Genomic DNA, 19,874 nt, shown 5'->3' on the forward strand with positions numbered 1-19,874 from the left:
TTTCTAGTTTGGCTTACTGTTGGTTTTGAACTACTCTATAAGGACCTCCTACTTTCATATGTTTATAAAGGTTAAAAATAATACATTTAAAATATATGAGTTATTTGTATATTAAGTAGTAGCATAAATGTTTTATGCTAATAAACAGAAAAACTAAACCCAAAACCTTGATAAAATGAGAATATAGCCAATATCATTCTACATTTTTGTGTAATTAAACAAGATTAAATTGGCATTTATATACTGCCTACTTATAAATACTTGAGATGATTATGAATAGAACCAGTTTAAATCTAGATGTAAAAATTAAATAAAAAGGAGATAAATGATGATGAAAATTCAAATAATTAGACAAATATTAAGTACCTGTACTTGTTGGTGAATTTATTTCTTGTCTGATGTTTCTACCTGGTTGGCTTCCAGTTCTTGCAGTCTCTCGCTGGGGTTCTAAAATGTCACGATACTTGGAAACCATCAGAACCGAAATGAAGTAAACAACAGCTAGAGCTAAGAACTGTGCCTGCTTGCTATCATCCTGCATAAAATGAAAAGGTAGTTTTGACACTCAAAAAATTTTAAGTTTAAGTTCTCAGAGTATAAGAAACTATTCCTGTTTTATTTTCTTTATGGAGGAAAACATACGACATTTAACTTTTGCTAAAACTTGCTAAGTATATACTGTTAGTATTATCTAAGTATATATTAAAAAAAAAAAAAACAACTCCAGAAACATATCATCTGATTTATAGGTTGAAATATAATTTAAAAAATGAGAATGTTAAAAATTTGCTGAATATGCCACAAAATTTATTATTTATCCTCTTCACTAGTATCTATTACTTCTATAACATCAGAGAATGCATATTTATAAGATATGCAGATAGCACAAGTTTGAAAAGAATAATTTAATGTCTGGCTAAAAACATCTAGAGTTTCAAATACTATAGCTGAAAAATAATAACAGAATAAAGTTACTATTGGACTACAGATACAATTCTAACATATCACTACCTGAGCAGGAAATATGAGTAAAATAAGGGAGATATAAAAATCAGGGAGCATAAAGCATGGATTTTATACAAGTTCAATATGGCAGCTTCAGAAAAAGCTAATGCAATGTTTGACACATGAACAGATAAAAATAAATAACAGCCCCACTATTCTGTACTGGAAAAATAACCTCATTTTTCCAGTGCAGGATTGGGAGCCAATATTTAAGGGTCCAAATTTCAAAAGCTCAATGACAAAATGAAGTTATTCCAGAGGATAGCAGTGATGTGGTAAAAGATCTGAAAAAGGCTGACCATATTAGGATAAAGAGATAATATTTATTTATTTCTTTGAAGCAGAACTGCATATAACCTTGAAAGCTCTATCGAAAAAGCCTAGGTAATTATCCTAGAGGGATAAAAATGTTAAATGACCTCTAAAACTATTTGCAGATTAGACTATATTTAAGGAATCATAAATAGATGGTTATTAAGCCTTTTTTCTAAGTTAGGTAAAAGTGATGCTTCAAACCAAAACTGCAAGTAATTACCATGGCCCAGAGATAAAACAGAAATAAGGAAAACAAACATGCATTAAAGTCTATTAACTCTATAAACAGTCACTTTACATTTATTACTTCATTTCAGCACTAGGTGAACAAGACTCAAAATTCATGTGCATTTGTCAGAAAAAAAAAAGCAAACAAGAAAGATGACTTAATACTCTGAAATAGAATTAGTATAGGTAATGGAGAAAATGACCAAAATAGATTACATTTGTTCTGAAATATTGTGAATTTAGTGTTTCATACTCTGTGGGTAACAGACAGCTTTTAAATACATTCCTTTTCCTTAAATACCTAAATTTTAAAATCTCATATGTTTGTGAACTTAAGGCAACATAAAGTGACTTGAACAATTCAAAGGTTAAGTAGAAATCTTATAATACCTACAACTGACTTTAAAATATAACAATTCAAAAATACTTTCAAATTCTGGAGATTATTTGAAAGAAAAAAAGCCTTCCTTGGAGTTTATGAAATATGGTGGTAAAAGAGACAGAATGCTCTGCAAAGGCCTAATTTGGGATTCTGACTCTACTTCATACTAGCTGTGTGATCTTAATGTTTTTCAGTCTTAGCTTTCTCTTAACCTTTTACTGAAAGCTGAGGGTAATATATATGTGTCTGATACACAGTGTAAATTGAATGAACACAAGTTATGTTACCTCAGTGATGTTTGGAAGGAACACCTGAACATTAATTCCCTTCCTTCAGGAAGAAAGCTAGTAAGAACCACTGTAGGGTTATCCAATATACAATAGTTACAAAACATCTATAGATATTAGAAAAAGTATACAATCCACTATAATAACCTGATACAGAACTTACTAACAATTTAAATGCAATGTCACACAACATAAATTCCTTCTATGTTAGGTCTGAGTGAGTTTCTTGGAGATGAAAACATGATCCATGTTTAAATCATCTATCATTTAAAAAAAATTCTTCCACAACACATTTTTTTTTTTCCAGGATAAATAATTCCCATTTCTGAATGGTTTAACTGTTCATAAGTATTTTCTTCTACGTCCAGATTATGCAGATCCTTACATCAAGATTTTTACACTATTAATGCGTTTTATCTCCCATTTTAAAAACTACTTTACTTTTATTAATTAGGAAAGCAATACAGGTTTATTATTAAAAAAATTGAAATTTTAAAAAGTACAAAATAAAAAGTGTTTACCTAGAGATAATAACTGGCAGCATTTGGGTGCCTTTTTTTAAATAAAGGTGAACATGTGCATGTATGTATACGTGACACACAACAATGCAGTATTTGTGTAGTCTAAGTACTTTTGTATAGTGTTTCTTTCCCTTACAATATATTATGAGTGTTTTACATGTCACAAAGTTTCCCTCAAAAATATGATTTTAATAGCTACATAACTTCTTGCTAAATGAATATACTGTGATTTATTACGCTCTGCGTTGGATATTTATGACGTTGCCAATTTTCCTGAGGACAGCTGTGATAAGCACATGAGTAGAACCAATGGGTCATAGGCATCAAATTTATAAGAGCTTTAGCACAATGTAAAAAGCTATTTATAAAGTTTATCCAATTTGTACTCCTACCAGTGATAAATGATAGAACACTTTCAGTATACCTTTGTAATGACAGATACTATTATTTTAAAATTTTAGTTTTTGGTAAAAATATCTTGCTGCTGCTAAGTCGCTTCAGTCGTGTCTGACTCTGTGCGACCCCAGAGACGGCAGCCCATCAGGCTCCACAGTCCCTGGGATTATCCAGGCAAGAAACTGGAGCGTGTTGCCATTTCCTTCTCCAATGCATGGAAGTGAAAAGTGAAAGTGAAGTCGCTTAGTCGTGTCCAACTCTTAGCGACCCCATGGACTGCAGCCTACCCGGCTCCTCCATCCATGGGATTTTCCAGGCAAGAGTACTGGAGTGCGGTGCCATTGCCTTCCCCGAAAAATATCTTACTCTTGTTTTAATTTGCATTTCTTTGACTACTAGTTATAATGACTTTTAAATCATATGTTTATCACCTTATTTTCATATTTCATATCTACTGCCTATTTTTCTGTTGGTATGGTTGCAATTTTCTTAGTGATTTATAAGAACTGATATATATTAAAAAGAATGTAAATTTTTCTATTATATATTTCTACCATGTAGTATGTATTAAATATTTTAACCACTTTCTCAAGTACAAAGTACTCTATCCAAGTTATTATTAAATGCAAATTTAAAATATAAATGTCTATGTTTCATAAACCATCAGTTAAAAAAAGTAAAATAGAATCCAAAATTGCTGATAAATAGCAACTATAGTAAGAAGTACTACCAACATTCAGTCTGCTGTGAAATGCTATGGATGCTTCTACACAATTTGTGGAAGGGCCAATCTTATTTTTACTTACTTTGAATAAGTGATCATATAATTGGAGGGGTCTATGAAATTGTATCCTTAAGCTATATTTTCAATAAGCTTTATTAAACAACCTTTCTAACTCAAATTCCCATTGGTGTCTCTATTTCCAAATGCAGATTCTTCTCTCAAAAGTAATTGCCACCAAAAGTAATTCCCAAGAACATCTTTATGAATTAATCTCTTTTACCAATAATATAAGGAACATTGATAACAACAAAATATTCAGAACCTAGAGATGGAGCAAGGAATACTAAAAGACAGGAATTGTTATTCAAGATAAAATCGGTTATAATCTTCGAAGTTATCTTCATTCTTAGTATACATACAAATTAACTATAATTTTCACATCATTAAAAAATAAAGTGAATAAGCTTTCAGAGAAAGCAAAGCTTAATCATTTTACAAACAGAAGCACATTATAAACCTACAAGCCCTGACACTAGGACATTTAGTTTTAAAATGCAAGTTTCCTATGAAATTTAAATTATTTTATACAAATTACAGTGAAAAGTTTTCTTTTTTCTCTGGGAAATCAAGCAGGCATAACTCACCACATCCCGAAAGACAACTGCACGAAGGCGATTGATATCAACATCCTGAAGAAGCCTATCGGGATCCTTAATTGGAGAAAGGTTACCTGGAACATTCTCTAGTGGAGTCTTAAAAAAGAAAGAGAGAATTGTGAAAAAATAGTATAATACAGAAATTTATATTAATTTCTATTAATAATACCTTCAATTTTGTAATTAAACTGGCCACACACTTTACCTTCTCTCATCACTGAACAATATTTATTGACTGTTCTCTTCTACTTTTACCATGGTTTCACTTACTAGTGTTCTTGTTCTTCATCTGCATAGCTACCGCTATAGATAAAGAAAGGCTGGAGGACTGTGGCAGAAAAAAAGACTAAACTTTTACTCTGGGCTCAAATCTCTCCTGTGCAACCTCAAATTTGTTACTAACTTTTTCTAGGCTTTACATTCCCTACCTCTAGTTAACAAGCCTCTTTAAGTCATCAGGTTCATTTATTCGTCATGTTTTCATAATATATGAGATTATTATATTACATTATTATATGAGATTTCATCTGTGAAAACATTCCATGATCCACAAAAAGTCAAAAAAGGTAAGCAAAAAATGTTTTACTCATGGCCTTAATATTAAAGCTGGAAGACATTAAAGATCTTTACCACTAAAATCCTTTTTATATCTGAAGACACAAAAATCCACAAATTTTAGGTAACACGTCACACAGTAAACTCGTAAGACAGTCAAGATCCCTAAACTCAGTCAAGTACTTTTTCACTTACAAAACATAAGAATTGTGTGAATTAAATCAGATAATATATGTGAAGTATCAAATACAACTCCTGCATATAAAAGTAACTCTATTTAATAATAGACCTCCTTCTATTTTCTATAAACCTCAATTACACTATTCCCCTCTTAAATTAAAATATTTGATTCTCTTGCAGCACAAAAGCATACACTATTTAAAGGCGGATAGTTACTTTACTTCCATTACAATTCCAAAACTTACCAGCTATATAAGCTTAGGTGAGCTTGGCTTTAATATTTAAATAATAGGCTAATGATCTTTATCAAAGGATAATTAAAGAAATAATATACTATTTACAATATATCTGAAAAAATTACATATATTTTAATCTACATACTACTTTATAGTTTACAAAGTACTTCTATGTCCATAATCTAATTAGAGATGTGTTTTGTAGGAAAATCTTATTTAATACCTCCTTTTTAGAAAACATAAAAAATGAGGCCCAAGGAAAATGTGTGGCTAATACAAGTCCACTCAGATTCGTAACACATTGAAATTATTGTTAACTATGGTTTACTTATTCAAGTGCCACATTAAAAATGCATAAAAATAGGGAAACAACTCTCACAAACTGGGTTCACTGATTCTCTGTTTTGAAATATGTTTTCTTACCAAGTCAACTTTTCCTCTAATAGTTCTATATCCATAATTTATAATCTAATTTTCATTGCTAAGGTTCTTGCTAAAAGGACTGACTAGCTCAATTACCATGAATTTCCTGCTCATTGAGCTTTTCTGTCCATATTCTATCATCAGTGTACTATTAGGTTGGTATACAAGTAATTGTGGTTTCAGACCATGAATTTTAAATCATTATAACTAGGCTCAAACACATCTTTATTATTTAAAACAGGAACCATTACAATCAACATATTTTGCCAGCAAGAAATAAGTTCTGCTTATTTCTGTAGCATAAAAATATGTGTTCAGGATTCGATGAACTCTTGGAAAAGTTTTCTGCCTCTTGCTGGTTGTGGAACCGGTTTTCCCTGCAAAAAGCTGTTAAGAGGCTTGAAGAAGTGAGGTGAGAAGTCAGGTGAATAAGGCAACTGAGGCAAAACTCTGAAGTTCAATCCATTCAACATTTGAAGTGTTGGTTGTGCAACGTGTAGTCAGGTGTTGTTGTGGAGAAAAACTGGGCACTTTCTGTTGACCAACACTGGCTGCAGGCGTTGCAGTTTTTGGTGCAGCTCATTGATTTGCTGAACAATTACGTTTGCACCAACCTAATACTTGGTTTGACAGGCTTGAAAAGTTCCCTATTATGTACTGAATTAACTATGGTCACCTTTAAGATCTAAGCACTCAAAACTACTAACTTATTTCATGACATAAATATTGATTGGTTAACTCCTAGAGAGAAGAAAGGAATTACCATTAATTAAATGCTCACTTCATTTCTCAAATTACTAAGTACTTTAACATATTACTGTTTTTTATTTAATTCATACAAACACCATACAAATTAAGATATATGTCCACTTTAAAGACTGGAAAATTGAGGAACAAGAGACTATGAAATTTGTTTCATTTCACAAAACCAGTAAATGGTAGAGGCAAGATACAAACTCCAAACTGTTTGATTCTAGAGTTTGTGCTCTTTTATAAAGTATTCACAATGCTATACACAATCTGCAATTGAAAAGATGTAAAAGATACAAACACACTCAAGTAACGTAGTCTCCTGTGCCTACACAAATAAGTAGAAGCAACACTGCTAATGTGTTTGCATTTAATTTTCTAAGCAATGGAGGCTTTGTGGAGACTTGTCAACAGTAAAATATATGGTTTAATTATTCTAGGAATGTGTCTCTAACAGTAGTGAAAAAGAAAGAGGCTATAATACAGATACACTAAATGTGTGGTTGTTTTGACTGAAAACTGCAAAAGTTTGAAGCGACAGAATTTTTGTTAATAAATTAAACTCTTCATACCTTCACTAATTGAACCTTCACTAGTCAGTGTCAAACATCTAATTACAAGTACCCTGAGTGGTAAGAGACATACTAGGTTTTACAGAAGTATCAAACAAAGGAACCTCCTCTAGACTGAGTTGGCAGTGAAGGTATTAGAAAACATTTTACTCAAAGTTGAACTTAAGGTAACACCAAAAGTGGAACATATTTACTGGGGTGAAAAATAAGGATGGGAACCTGAAGAAAAACAAAGCTATGTAAAAGTTAAAAGGTTAAAAAAATTCTTCTGATGAACTGAATGAAGTCTACAGTGTGACTAAAATAAAATAGTAAAAGCAAGGGTAAGAGATTCCAAACTGTAGCTGAAGTAAGCAACAAACATACAGGACCTAAAAATCATTACTGAAACTTTGGAAGTGATGCAAATGGTCAAATCAAATACAAACACATGTTGCTGCTGCCGCTGCTGCTGCTGCTAAGTTGCTTCAGTCGTGTCCGACTCTGTGCGACCCCAGAGACGGCAGCCCAGAAGGCTCCCCGTCCCTGGGATTCTCCAGGCAAGAACACTGGAGTGGTTTGCCATTTCCTTCTCCAAAAAACATATGTTAAATAGAGCTAATTTAGAATGACAATCACTGCTGCATTTTGAAATACTGCATACCACATATTCATTTCATGGGCATTCAATAATTTTTGTTGAATGCCATGGGAATTCTATCCCCCAAAGCATAACCATTTAAAAACTGCATTATTCATACACTGAACTCGGTGAAAATTTAACTACTGAAGCTAGTAATAGTTAAGAACTTTTCAGTGCTATGAACTGATATAATCTTTATAAGAATCCTATGAATTAGAAATGACTAGAATCTTCCTTTGAAAAATGAAAGTGTTAGTTGCTCAGTTGTGTCTGACTCTTTGTGACTCAATGGACTGGAGCCCATCAGGCTCCTCTGTCCATGGAATTCTCCAGACAAGAATACTGGAGTGGATAGCCATTCCCTTCTCCAAGGGATCTTCCCGATTCAGAGACTGAATTCAAGTCTGTGCATTGCAGGCCAGTTCTTTAGTGTCTGAGCCACCAGGGAAGCCTAACAATTTGAAAGAAGAGAAGCCAGCACTGGAGATTCCTTGTCACTTTGTGCTCACAAACTTAAAAAAAAAGTAAATTATATTTAACTTAGAAAATGTTTAATTACCTTGGAAGCTGCTGTGGCAGTCACACCTTGGGGAGCTTCTTGAGGTTTACTGCTTCCATGGGAAGATTTGTTCCCTCTGTCTCTCTGTCTCTGCCGACATTCTAAACAGTTTCTCACAGCAACACAGCAAACTATTTTAAAAAATGAAAGCATATTATTAATATAAATTGTTGACTCTGATACTGTTTTTAAAAGTTGTTTGGTTCTATTTTTTCTTTCAACTTTCACCATCCCACTATGGTTCTTAAAATCAACCAGATCAATAAATATTTTTAATTAGAAAATACAGTAATGAAAAGCACACAAAAATATTCATGTAATTAAAAAAGTGAAAACAAATTACCATAAACTATCAACCAACTCAAGAAATACAACACTACTAGGATATTTGAGGCTCCCAATATATCCTTCCTATTCTATCACCTTCCATCCTTCAAAATTCTTAAATGTATGAATTAAAATTGATTAAAAACATACTCATATTTGATGATTTTTAAAAATAATAATTATCTGCCCATAATTTGACCATCTTAGTGACTATACAGAGCACGGCTCCCCATTTTAGGCAATAATAATGAGGTACTCCATACAGCCAAGTCTGACAAGTGCCAATATCAACTTGTTTTCATGGTGGCAAAGTCACCTTCATCAAGCAGCACATTCAATAATTACATACTCGCTTTCTATTTACTTAATTATTATAAGAAGCAGCAAAGCATAGTAATAAATAGTATAGATTTTGGAATCAGTCCACATAAACTTGAAATCTGGCTTTGCCACTTATGAGCTATGTGATCTTGGGCTAGCTGCTTCAACTACCTATGCCTCAGTCTCCTCATGTGTAAAATGAGTATAAACAAAATGACTTCCTTAGAGGACTACCCTGAGGATTAGCTGGATCGATATATGCAAAGTGCTTAGAAGAGTAAACAATATATATTGACACATAATTGTTTACCTCATTATTACTCACATAAAAATTCCCTGTGAATGATAAAAACCAAATCTGCTAAAAATTATCATTTTAAAAATGAAATCAGCAGTAAAACTTAGGAATATATTCAGAAATAAAAGTTCTCAATAACCAAATAAATGCTGTTTTTAAGATATTCAGGCATTAAAAAATATTTCTCTTTCTCACAAAGCTCAATCTGTCAGCTATTATTAAATACCAGTGGAAATGTCCATATGGCCCACAGTAAATAATCCTACACCTCTTGGCTGAAGTTATCCATATGGTCAATCCTTCCCTAATAGGATATGAAATGATTCGTCACAAGAAATACAAAATAGCAGTAAAAAGTAGATTTATTCCACCATTCTTAAATCAAGTTCTTATTCCTTTCTTGGATCAGAAACTTGTACCCTGAAACTATACATATGAAGATTTTTACATAACTTTAAAAATAATGGGTGAAAAGAATACACGTAAGAACATCCTATCAAATGCCTGACTTTCTCATATCCTCCCTGTTCACACTCTAAGGCAAGTATGAAAACAGTAGCCATTTTTGTCTAAAAACAGTAGTTGTCTGGTCCCCTGTAAAGACTAAACAGTAAAATTAAATTTTGCCTTTATAAAAGGTAAAAGATGTAAGAATGAATACTGCCTAAGGAATTGGTCAAATTTACCAAGAGTTTTCAGGGCTAAATTTTATTTGTAACACAAGATAGCAACAAAAAAATCATAGCTATAGTAATATCTACTAGTATTAAATGTTCATTCCAAAAAACAGTGAGACTGGCATAGTCAATTTTATCCTTTAGCATTGTTTATAAAGCTACGCTATTGGTTTTCTGATGTATTTGTGGGCCCAAGATAACCAGCCTGTGTATTCATTTACAGAAAAAAAAAAAAAAGAATTCATAAATGGATTTACATTAAAATCACTTCAATGAAAAATGCTATTGTCCTACTGATTTTGAAAGAGCTCAAAATATATTCAACATTGACTTTATTTCAAATTTCATTGTTGTTCATTCGCTAAGTTGTGTCTGACTCTGCAACCCCACGGACTGTAGCACACCAGACTTTCCTATCCTTCACTCTCTCCCAGTGTGGTCAAATTCACAGTCCATTAAGTCAGGATACTATCTAACCATCTCAATCCTCTGCCACCCCCTTATCCTTTTGTCTTCAATCTTTCCCAGCATCATGGTCTTTTTCAATGAGTCAGCTCTTCGCATCAGGTGGCCAAAGTGTTGGAACTTCAGCTTCAAATTAGAATCCATTAAAGATTTATTCCATGAAATCTCCAATGTGATATTATTTTTTTTTAATTTAGTAATTCTACATTACATAATCAAATTGTATCACGGATACTTTATGTATCACAGAATATAAAAAAATGATCTGTAGGTAATTATTTAACATGCACCATTATTTTTAACAGACTTACCTAGCCTTAGGCACTGTCGCATTAAACCTCCAGAAGACATGTTTTTTTCAGCTTCAATCTCACTAAAATTTAGAGAACTGGCAAATACAAGTACATCAACCATAGCCATCAATCGGCTGAGGAAAGTTACTGCTGTTTCAGCTGACATGCCTTGTGTCACTTCAATATTTTCCAATTCCGTCTTTAAAAAAGTAGATATAAATCTTGTTTAAAATTTGGAAATATAATACATGCACATACATACAGCAGCTTAACAGTAGTTTAGTATATTTAGTATATTTTGTAAACAAAATAAGCTATAAATCATAAAGTAATTCCATGTAGTGTAAGAGGTGATTATCAAGTTTACTAGCTTAGCTATGAATTAACTTCAAATAAATAAAAAATTTATTTTTAAAATCAATGTTAGATTTAAATATCATTACTTTAAACACTACATTCCAAACTTAAGATCATTTCATAAAGACACTTAGAAATAATCAATGTAAATATTTATACTAGTTTTGTTCTAAGTTTATTAACAAAGACATGCAACTCTTTTTTCTTTCCTAAAATCCTCATTCTTATTTGTAAAAATATGCTAATTTTTCTTTCCTATGAATGTATGATAATATGAAAGATATATGGCACTTTCATTTGATATCAAAGGGAGACAACTGTCAATGGTCCAATTAGAATACATAATAATTTCTTATCCATTTCAGAATAAATGAGTATGAAACCACTAGGTACCTCGTATGAGTAACAAAAATTTAGGGTAAAAATACTCAAGATCATGAATTCCTCTACCACTATTAATCAGTGACACTGGCAATGAGAAGAATTAGTAGCATTTTAGACTGGCAAAGCTGTACTTTCACTAAAATACTGTCTATGCTAAAATATAATTTTCTGCTTTGGAAGGAAATGGTACAAAGTATTCTGTTTTGTAAGATATATAACTTTGCATCTTACAAGCAATAGCAATATTTCTTCTTTTATTTTTTATTGTATGTTGTGTAAGATTTTAATTATTTTGGTTCATTATGATGCTGCTGCTGCTAAGTCACTTTAGTCATGTCCGACTCTGTGCGACCCCAGAGATGGCAGCCCACCAGGCTCCGCTGTCCCTGGGATTCTCCAGGCAAGAACACTGGAGTGGGTTGCCATTTCCTTCCCCAATGCATGAAAGTGAAAAGTGAAAGTGAAGCCACTCAGTCGTGTCCGACTCTTAGCGACCCCATGGACTGCAGCCTACCAGGCTTCTACATGCATGGGATTTTCCAGGCAAGAGTACTGGAGTGGGGTGCCATTGCCTTCTCCTGGTTCATTATCACTAGGCCTCATTTTCTCAGTGCCTCAAAAACAGAGAAAAGTAAGAAATACTTTATAAATAAAAAATACTACTGTTTAAATCATCTGAAAACGGGCAAGCTAGCCATACTGATTAACTTTACTTTTTCACCAAATGATAAATTCAACTACAAAGTAAGCATGTATTATAGGTATCTGCTCCTATTTAATGCTCCATTTGACACTATTCACACCCATCATTCTACACAGACATACACCCACTCACATTAACAGGGAAATATCAGCAGGAAACATATTAAAAAACAACATCTTCAACACTTCTTGTTTAAAACATGGGTAAGAAAAATGATAGCTGACTAGAGTAAGCACTTATATAACTTCTGCCACTAATTCACTTCAGTTGTGTCCGACTCTGTGTGATCCCATAGATGGCAGCCCACCAGGCTCCCCCGTCCCTGGAATTCTCCAGGCAAGAACACTGGAGTGGGCTGCCATTTCCTTCTCCAATGTATGAAAGTGAACAGTGAAAGTGAAGTCGCTCAGGCGTGTCTGACGCCTATCAACCCCATGGACTGTATAGCCTACCAGGCTCCTCCGTCCATGGGATTTGCCAGGCAAGAGTACTGGAGTGGGTTGCCATTGCCTTCTCCCATTTATATAACTAAACAATTATAAATGGGTTATAAAAAAGAACAACCTTTATCCTTTCCATTTAACATCAAAATATTGTTAAAACATTCCCTTTAAGAGGAGCTTGGAAATAGACAATTTTTTTTCAACTGTTCGTTTATAACATTATGCCAATTCAGCTTCTATGGCCTAAAGAAATGATTAATTTCATTACTAGGATGTTTTTAAAAATAAAGATGTATTATTTGCCAGCACTTCACTAATATACAGCATCATTTCATAGCAAGAATTAAAAATCTGTTATCATAATACAATAAAGGCAAAAAATGAAATTTTATATAAAACTTCCTTTTAAAATCTGTTATCAACATAAGTGTTTTACAATGGAATGGAAGATCTGGCCATTGCTTCGGCCTATTAGCATTCTGAAAACTTTCAAAATATTAGAATTTTAGGATATCTATACATGGATTCCGGAGAAGGCAATGGCACCCCACTCCAGTACTCTTGCTTGGAAAATCCCATGGACCGAGGAGCCTGTTAGGCTGCAATCCATGGGGTCGCTAAGAGTCGGACACGACTGAGCGACTTTGCTTTCACTTTTCACTTTCATGCACTGGAGAAGGAAATGGCAACCCACTCCAGTGTTCTTGCCTGGAGAATCCCAGGGACGGGGGAGCCTGGTGGGCTGCCGTCTATGGGGTCGCACGGAGTTGGACACGACTGAAGTGACTTAGCATAGCATAGCATAGCATACATGGATTCTCAAATTCTTCATTTTGAACTAGGAAAATTATGGGAAATCTAACTTATTTTATTAATTAATGATTTTATTTTGAAGTCTTTTAGAGTCTATAAAGTGTAAACATCAAAATATTCAATTTTAAATTAATAAATTATGTACAGAAATTATAAAAGCATTATTAATCATCCATGAAATTTGCCAAACTGCTATTTTTGACCAAACAAAATAAAATTTTAAAATAAGTATTCTTAACACAACTAATAACCATAAAGGAAGTTCCCATTAATTCTAATTAAAAGCAATTTATAAATATGATGAAATGTTATATAAACATAATATAGGTCTAAAAATAAAGAACATCCACATATGATTATTATTAAATCTTAATATATATTCTATCCAATTTTCTTTCAGTGGCACCAGTTAAAATCTGATGGTACATATGACTGAAATATTATTGTTTTCATTATATTATGACAGTTTAGTCTAAAGATTAGTGTGAATAATAACATAAATAACCCTCTGTTGAATCTTCCAAATATACCAAAAATGTGCCTAATGTTAAAGATGGTATGGAAACTCAAAATATAACCAAGTGAAAAATTTCATAAATAAGCAAAAATAAAATTTAAAACTGAAAACCTGAAAAATTACTAAAGTAATACTAACCTTAGAACCCTGGACATGCATTAGACAAAACAGACAACAGACCAAAAAAAATACAAGAAAAGAAAATCGTTAAAATTAAATGAAAATACAATGTAAAATTGAAACACAAAATAATATATTAAAAAATATATTTGATTATTTTATTAAAAGCAAAAATACTCATAAGAAATATTCATTTTATAAATTATGTATGATTAAGATTAAATATCAAATAGACTTCTATTTATTTTTTCCATTAGAGTAACTTCCCAAATAATACATATGTAAATAAAGTTCATATATTATAAATATGAAAATTCTATTTTACAAAATAAATATCTTTTCCTAAAAAATGACCAAGGAAACATTTCAATAAGCAAACTGACATAATGTCTCTGTAAAAGCCCTAACTTACTATCAGTTTAAGCAGAAAAGACTTAGAAAAATTAACTATACCAATACCTTCTAAAATTTTCATTAAGGAATCATGCTATTTTGTTTCCTAAAATATTTGGAGCCCTTCTTATAAAACAAAATCTCCAGGAATTAGTAAGATACTAAAATATTTGAGTGATTCTAACTTAAAAACCACTCTCCTTTGCTAGAAAAGAACTTAGATACACTAAACAAGACTGCATGTGAACTAAGATAATCACAGAGACTTTGTACCAAGTTTCAGAGTATTACTAAGAATTATATTCAGGATATTTTAAAAAACTGGATAGAATTAAGTTTCATGATAAAGTCAACAACTGTTCTTAATCTTTGATTTTTGCCATCATATGTAGGCATAAATTTCTAAACACTATTTTCAAAGAGTGGGTGCTGTTCTGTGCTTAGTCACTCAGTCAATTCCAACTCTTTGCGATCACATGGACTGTAGCCAACCTGGCTACTCTGTCCATGGGATTCTCCAGGCAAGAATACTGGAATGGGTAGCTAATCCTTTCTCCAGGGAATCTTCCTGACTCTGGGATGGACCCAGGTCTCTTGCATTGCAAGTGGATTCTTTGCCGTCTGAGTACAGGAGAACATTTAAAAGCATTCTGAGAATACTGAAGTATAGTAAGTGTTATGAGATAAATAAAACAAAACAAAAAAATTGTTAGTGGTTTTTCCAAATTTATTAGCTACATTTTCTAATAATGGCAAGAAAAAGTAAAAAACTAAAACTAAGTCCTTATCTTTATTTTTTGCCAGAAATGGTTGCTCTTCATTCTTATGATTATAAAACTATTAGGAAAGGCAGAAATATCAATCTTTATTATTTTTCTGTAACAGAGAATGAAACTGAATAAAATTCTAAACATTCAGTATGATTGACCAAAATGGTTGACCACAACCCTGAAGTGATTATGCAATTTGTAGCTGATTTATGCTCTTTGTTTATCTTCTTTTTTTCCCTCCAATTCCTTGCTTTCCATTCATGACCAACTTGGAACAAAGTGTGAAAATAAGTGAGAGGATTCAACTGACTAGTAATAGTAACATTAACTTCAAAATCTCAAGAACAGTTAACAAAATAATGCAGGCTAAGTTGCTTCAGTTGTGTCCAACTCTTTGCAACCCTATGGACTGTAGCCCAGCCAGGCTCCTCTGTCCTTGGGATGAACTCTAGGAAAGAATACTGGAGTGGGTTGCCATTTCTTCCTCCAGTGGATCTTCCCAACTCAGGGATTGAACCTGCGTCTCTTATGTCTCCTGCATTGGATGGCAGGTTCTTTGCCACTAGAGCCACCTGGGAAGCCTGAACAAAAATAATGCTCCTTCCCAAAACCAGACTAGTCAAGCTACACACTAAGAGTTTTAAATTTCTTTAGCTGACTATTTAAGTTCAATTATTGTTCTAATTTGAAGACTTGCAACTATTTTTGTAATTTATTTTCTATGTAACTTATTTTCTATGCTACATAACATTTTACATAATCTAGATAAAACTGAAACTCCAATATTCTTCAAGTTCAAGGTGTCAGTATAACACAAATAATGTGTATCTATACTCTTTTTTTCCTTAAAGTTTCCACTGAAGTATTTCTCTAGAAGTAAGATTAAGCAGCTGAAATTTTTTCATGTGATGACACTACTACAGCAATACACAAATGCTATCCTTAGTATGAGTTATGGTATTCACATAAGGTCCCAGGGCAAAAAATAGACCACCTCTATACCAGTGCCATGGAGACAGCAGACGAAAAGATTACACCATTTTACTTTTTGCCATCAAAGTGGATCACCCATAATAAGTAACATGGCTCAAATATCCTATTTTAAACTTCAGAATTCTACATTTGACAGGCTTGTTTTGTAAATGGGAAGATCATTCTATCATGATACAATTCTGAATAAAAAGCTCCAAAAGGAAGTAAAAGAGGGAAACATTCAGGAAGAGCCTTCTCCATCTAGTGACATTACCTAACTTAAGTGTCACAAGTTCCTGTGGGGTAAGTAAAATTAGCACTGTTAAAATGAAGAAATTAAGGCTGACATCATATCTAGTAAGTGGTAGAAGCCAGGTTAAAATACAGATTTATCTTATGCTGGAATGCAAATGCCTTCAGTTATATCCTAACCGGAAAGAAAATCGTGTCTGAATCTTATTGATTATTGGAAAACAAGCTTGTTTTTGATGAAAAGGAGTAAATTATTTGAGATACACACTTATACTGAGAAATAGAAAAGGTATCTTCCTGGGTTGAGCTTTTAATAGCGATTTATAAAGAACACTTAGCATTCTACTTACCCATTCCAGATTGCATACAATTTCAACATTAGATGTGTCAAATGCTAAAAAATTTAGTTGGGTGCATGTGAAAAAGTTACATATCTTCTAATAAAACATAATGACCACAATATTCAGTGAATTTGTTGAAATTAACTTTGATAAATGCTCATTAAGTCAAATGCAAGCTCTTATTTAATAGGAAACCTGGATTTATCTTACACTCTAACTACTAAATTTTAATGAATTTTTAATTTAATGCTTTACACTGAAACATTATACTATGGTATTTGTATTTTAGGTCAAAATGGTGCCATAAGTCAGTGGTCAGCAACCTAGGACCCACAAATCAAATATAAATAAAGTTTTATTAAAATACATTCACATTTACTCCTCTGTGTTATGAAATATGTCTGCTTTTGCAAACAGCAGATTTAAGTAGTCAGACAGATACTGCATAGCCCCCAAAACCAAAAATATTTATTATATGATCATTTATCAACCACTGCATACCAATATTACTCATACTTATTCCTTAGATACATATCTGTATATAATACATGAGTATTTTTAAAAACTCCACAAACCTAAACAATATTACAGATCATTCAAACATTAGTTTCAAATGTCTCTATCTCTCTTCATATATCTAGGATTGAAATTCTAGGGTATCCATGACAACGCTTCCCCCTTTGGTAATATGCATATTGACAATGTTTCCTTTTTGACTTATTCCATCCAGAATTCTCTTTCAGCTTTTTATATTAATATTTTAAATCTAATTTAAAGAAAGTTAACACAATATTGTAAATCAACTACACTCCAATAAAAGTTTCTTTAAAAATCTAAGTTAAAAAGCTCCATGTCTTTAGTTTTAATTTCTTCCTTTATTCAACATCCTCCTTGCTCACTTTTCCCACTATTACATTAAAATTTTTAGCAAGAGAATTAGGCAATCAAGGAACAGAAAACATTACTCAAAATTGGCACCATGTTTTCTCCCAGTAGGAAGTGGGATAAAAGGTTCTTGATATTTCTTTTAAGGAAGCAATTCATTCAAAGAATATAAAGTTAGCTGTGCTGTAGAAGCAGGTACAGGTGCAATCAGTTAATCAGCCAAAATAGCAGAAATACAGAGACAGAGACAATGAAGAAAAGTTTCTACAATTGAATGAATTCCAAAGTCTATTGAAAACAGTCTAAAGAAATAAGTACTGTAGTTTTAACTTCTGAACTATGGTAGTTATAACTGCATAGGTAATAATTTTGGAAGTCAAAATATCAGTGTCTTTATTATACATTCATTATAAAACAAAAAATGAGCAAATTTTGGTAGTATATTATTTAATTCATAATGTTTATTAATACTTTATTATTTTCTCTATCTTGATGGAGATCTTCTAGTTTAGAAAACTCATAAATATTTCAAATTTATAAAACTTTTCTTATCTACTGCTAATTTTATATAAAGATCGCTTCTGTTCTACAGAAGATTTTAAAACAGTATTATACTTTAAAGTAAATTTCAATATAACTTTTTAAAATTTCCTGATAACAATGATAATACATAAACATAAAAAAAGTATATGATGTAGAAAAATCCCAGGATGAAACATTAAGTCAATCTTCAATGGACAGAAGAGGCAAAAACCTCTTCCTGTCTCAATATTAGAATGTATTCTTAACATCACATGCAACTCTCAATTTACCAGAATTTGGTATAAGTTACGGGAGGAAATCAGAGATGAAAGAGAAGGGATGGTATGTTACAGGATATCTGCACCCTTCCCACACCATCAGCTGTTTTTCTTCCTGACTCTGTTTCCTTGGTCAGCTGCTAATTTCATGAAGGCCCTAATTAGGACCTGTTCTGTTGCACTCCCTCCTGAACTAGCCTTCTTGCCTTTGGAGACTCTTGAATAAATTCATGGATGAAAGAGAAATATATGTGTGAGGCAGAAGTGTGCTGAGGATGTATACACTCTTTTGCTGCTAATATTTAAGTTTCAGTGCTGCTTCAGGGATAATGACAAAGGGAGAGTGAGAAAAAGTCATGTAGAAAAAGCTTGTTAATGATGAAATAAAACCAGACATCAGTTTGGAAACACTGCCTCAACAAGTAAAAGACATCCTAATAAAATGGCAAGTTTCTCTCTGGAAAAGTGATCTATTTTGGGCTTACGGATGAGTTTCCAATATGGCTGCAAGAACACAGTTATTAATATGAGAAGCATATTCTCGCCCATCTGATCAGTTAGCTATGGAGCTTGTTTTTCATTATATGAATCAGAGATATATTTTTAAATGATAACTAAAACACTTAATTGTTTATCTATTATATGTTAAATGACATATAAATAACATTGAATATCTTTCAATTTATGTTAATAGATTCTGATGTCTTACAAAGAGAAAGTCTATATTTTTAAAAAATAAATGCTGAACCACAAAATCATGTCAGATAAAAATTCTAAAAGATGTCATATGACTAACATAAAGTTCTTTGAGATTTTTAAGAATTACCAAATTTTTCAAGTACAGAAAATGTTATGACATTTATAGTTTTTCTATTTGAGGTACCTAAATTTTAAGTAAGAAACACTCTAAGAATTCATCTGATTCTCTTTTTGAAGCAAATTACTGGCTTCAAGATTAAATCTCAAAGAATAGAAATATAAAACTACTATAAATAGCTTAAAAATAATATTTTAAGCTAATCATATAAGACTGAATATCTAAAGATGTCTTTTTCCTATTTTAGATTCATGACTCTGTTATATAATAAATACGTACTTGTATTCCAAAATTTAAGATTTACATAACAAGAATTTTAACAGTTTATTTTAATGTAGATTTGAAAAGATAAACAATATAGAGAAAATAAAGTTAAACCATTTATGGTTATAGCTCTAAGTTACATTCATCAAAATTATCAGATAAATATTTTCATAAATACACACAGCTGAAACCCAACACTGACAATTAAAAGAAGTGAGAATAAAAATGTATGTAATTTCAAATTATATGGT

The 19,874-nt window shown here is 32.1% G+C and overlaps 1 protein-coding gene across 11 annotated transcripts in view; it reads right to left on the reverse strand.

Annotated features, from left to right (window-relative positions):
* Positions 1-19,874, reverse strand: part of NBEA (neurobeachin) — a 673,417-nt gene that overhangs the window by 439,832 nt on the left and 213,711 nt on the right. For 8 of the 11 annotated variants that reach the window (XM_027557429.1, XM_027557428.1, XM_027557425.1 and 5 more), the window contains 5 exons: positions 14,148-14,156; positions 10,811-10,991; positions 8,412-8,542; positions 4,503-4,610; positions 367-535 (listed from right to left, as the gene is read on the reverse strand). In XM_027557429.1, coding sequence (XP_027413230.1) covers positions 367-535; positions 4,503-4,610; positions 8,412-8,542; positions 10,811-10,991; positions 14,148-14,156 — 598 coding nt within the window. The remainder of the gene's footprint in view (positions 1-366; positions 536-4,502; positions 4,611-8,411; positions 8,543-10,810; positions 10,992-14,147; positions 14,157-19,874) is intronic. The other 3 variants (XM_027557433.1, XM_027557431.1, XM_027557423.1) reach the window with 1 other exon arrangement.

The sequence above is a fragment of the Bos indicus x Bos taurus genome, chromosome 12 (genome assembly GCF_003369695.1).
Source record: "Bos indicus x Bos taurus breed Angus x Brahman F1 hybrid chromosome 12, Bos_hybrid_MaternalHap_v2.0, whole genome shotgun sequence".
In the NCBI taxonomy this organism is placed as follows: domain Eukaryota; kingdom Metazoa; phylum Chordata; class Mammalia; order Artiodactyla; family Bovidae; genus Bos; species Bos indicus x Bos taurus.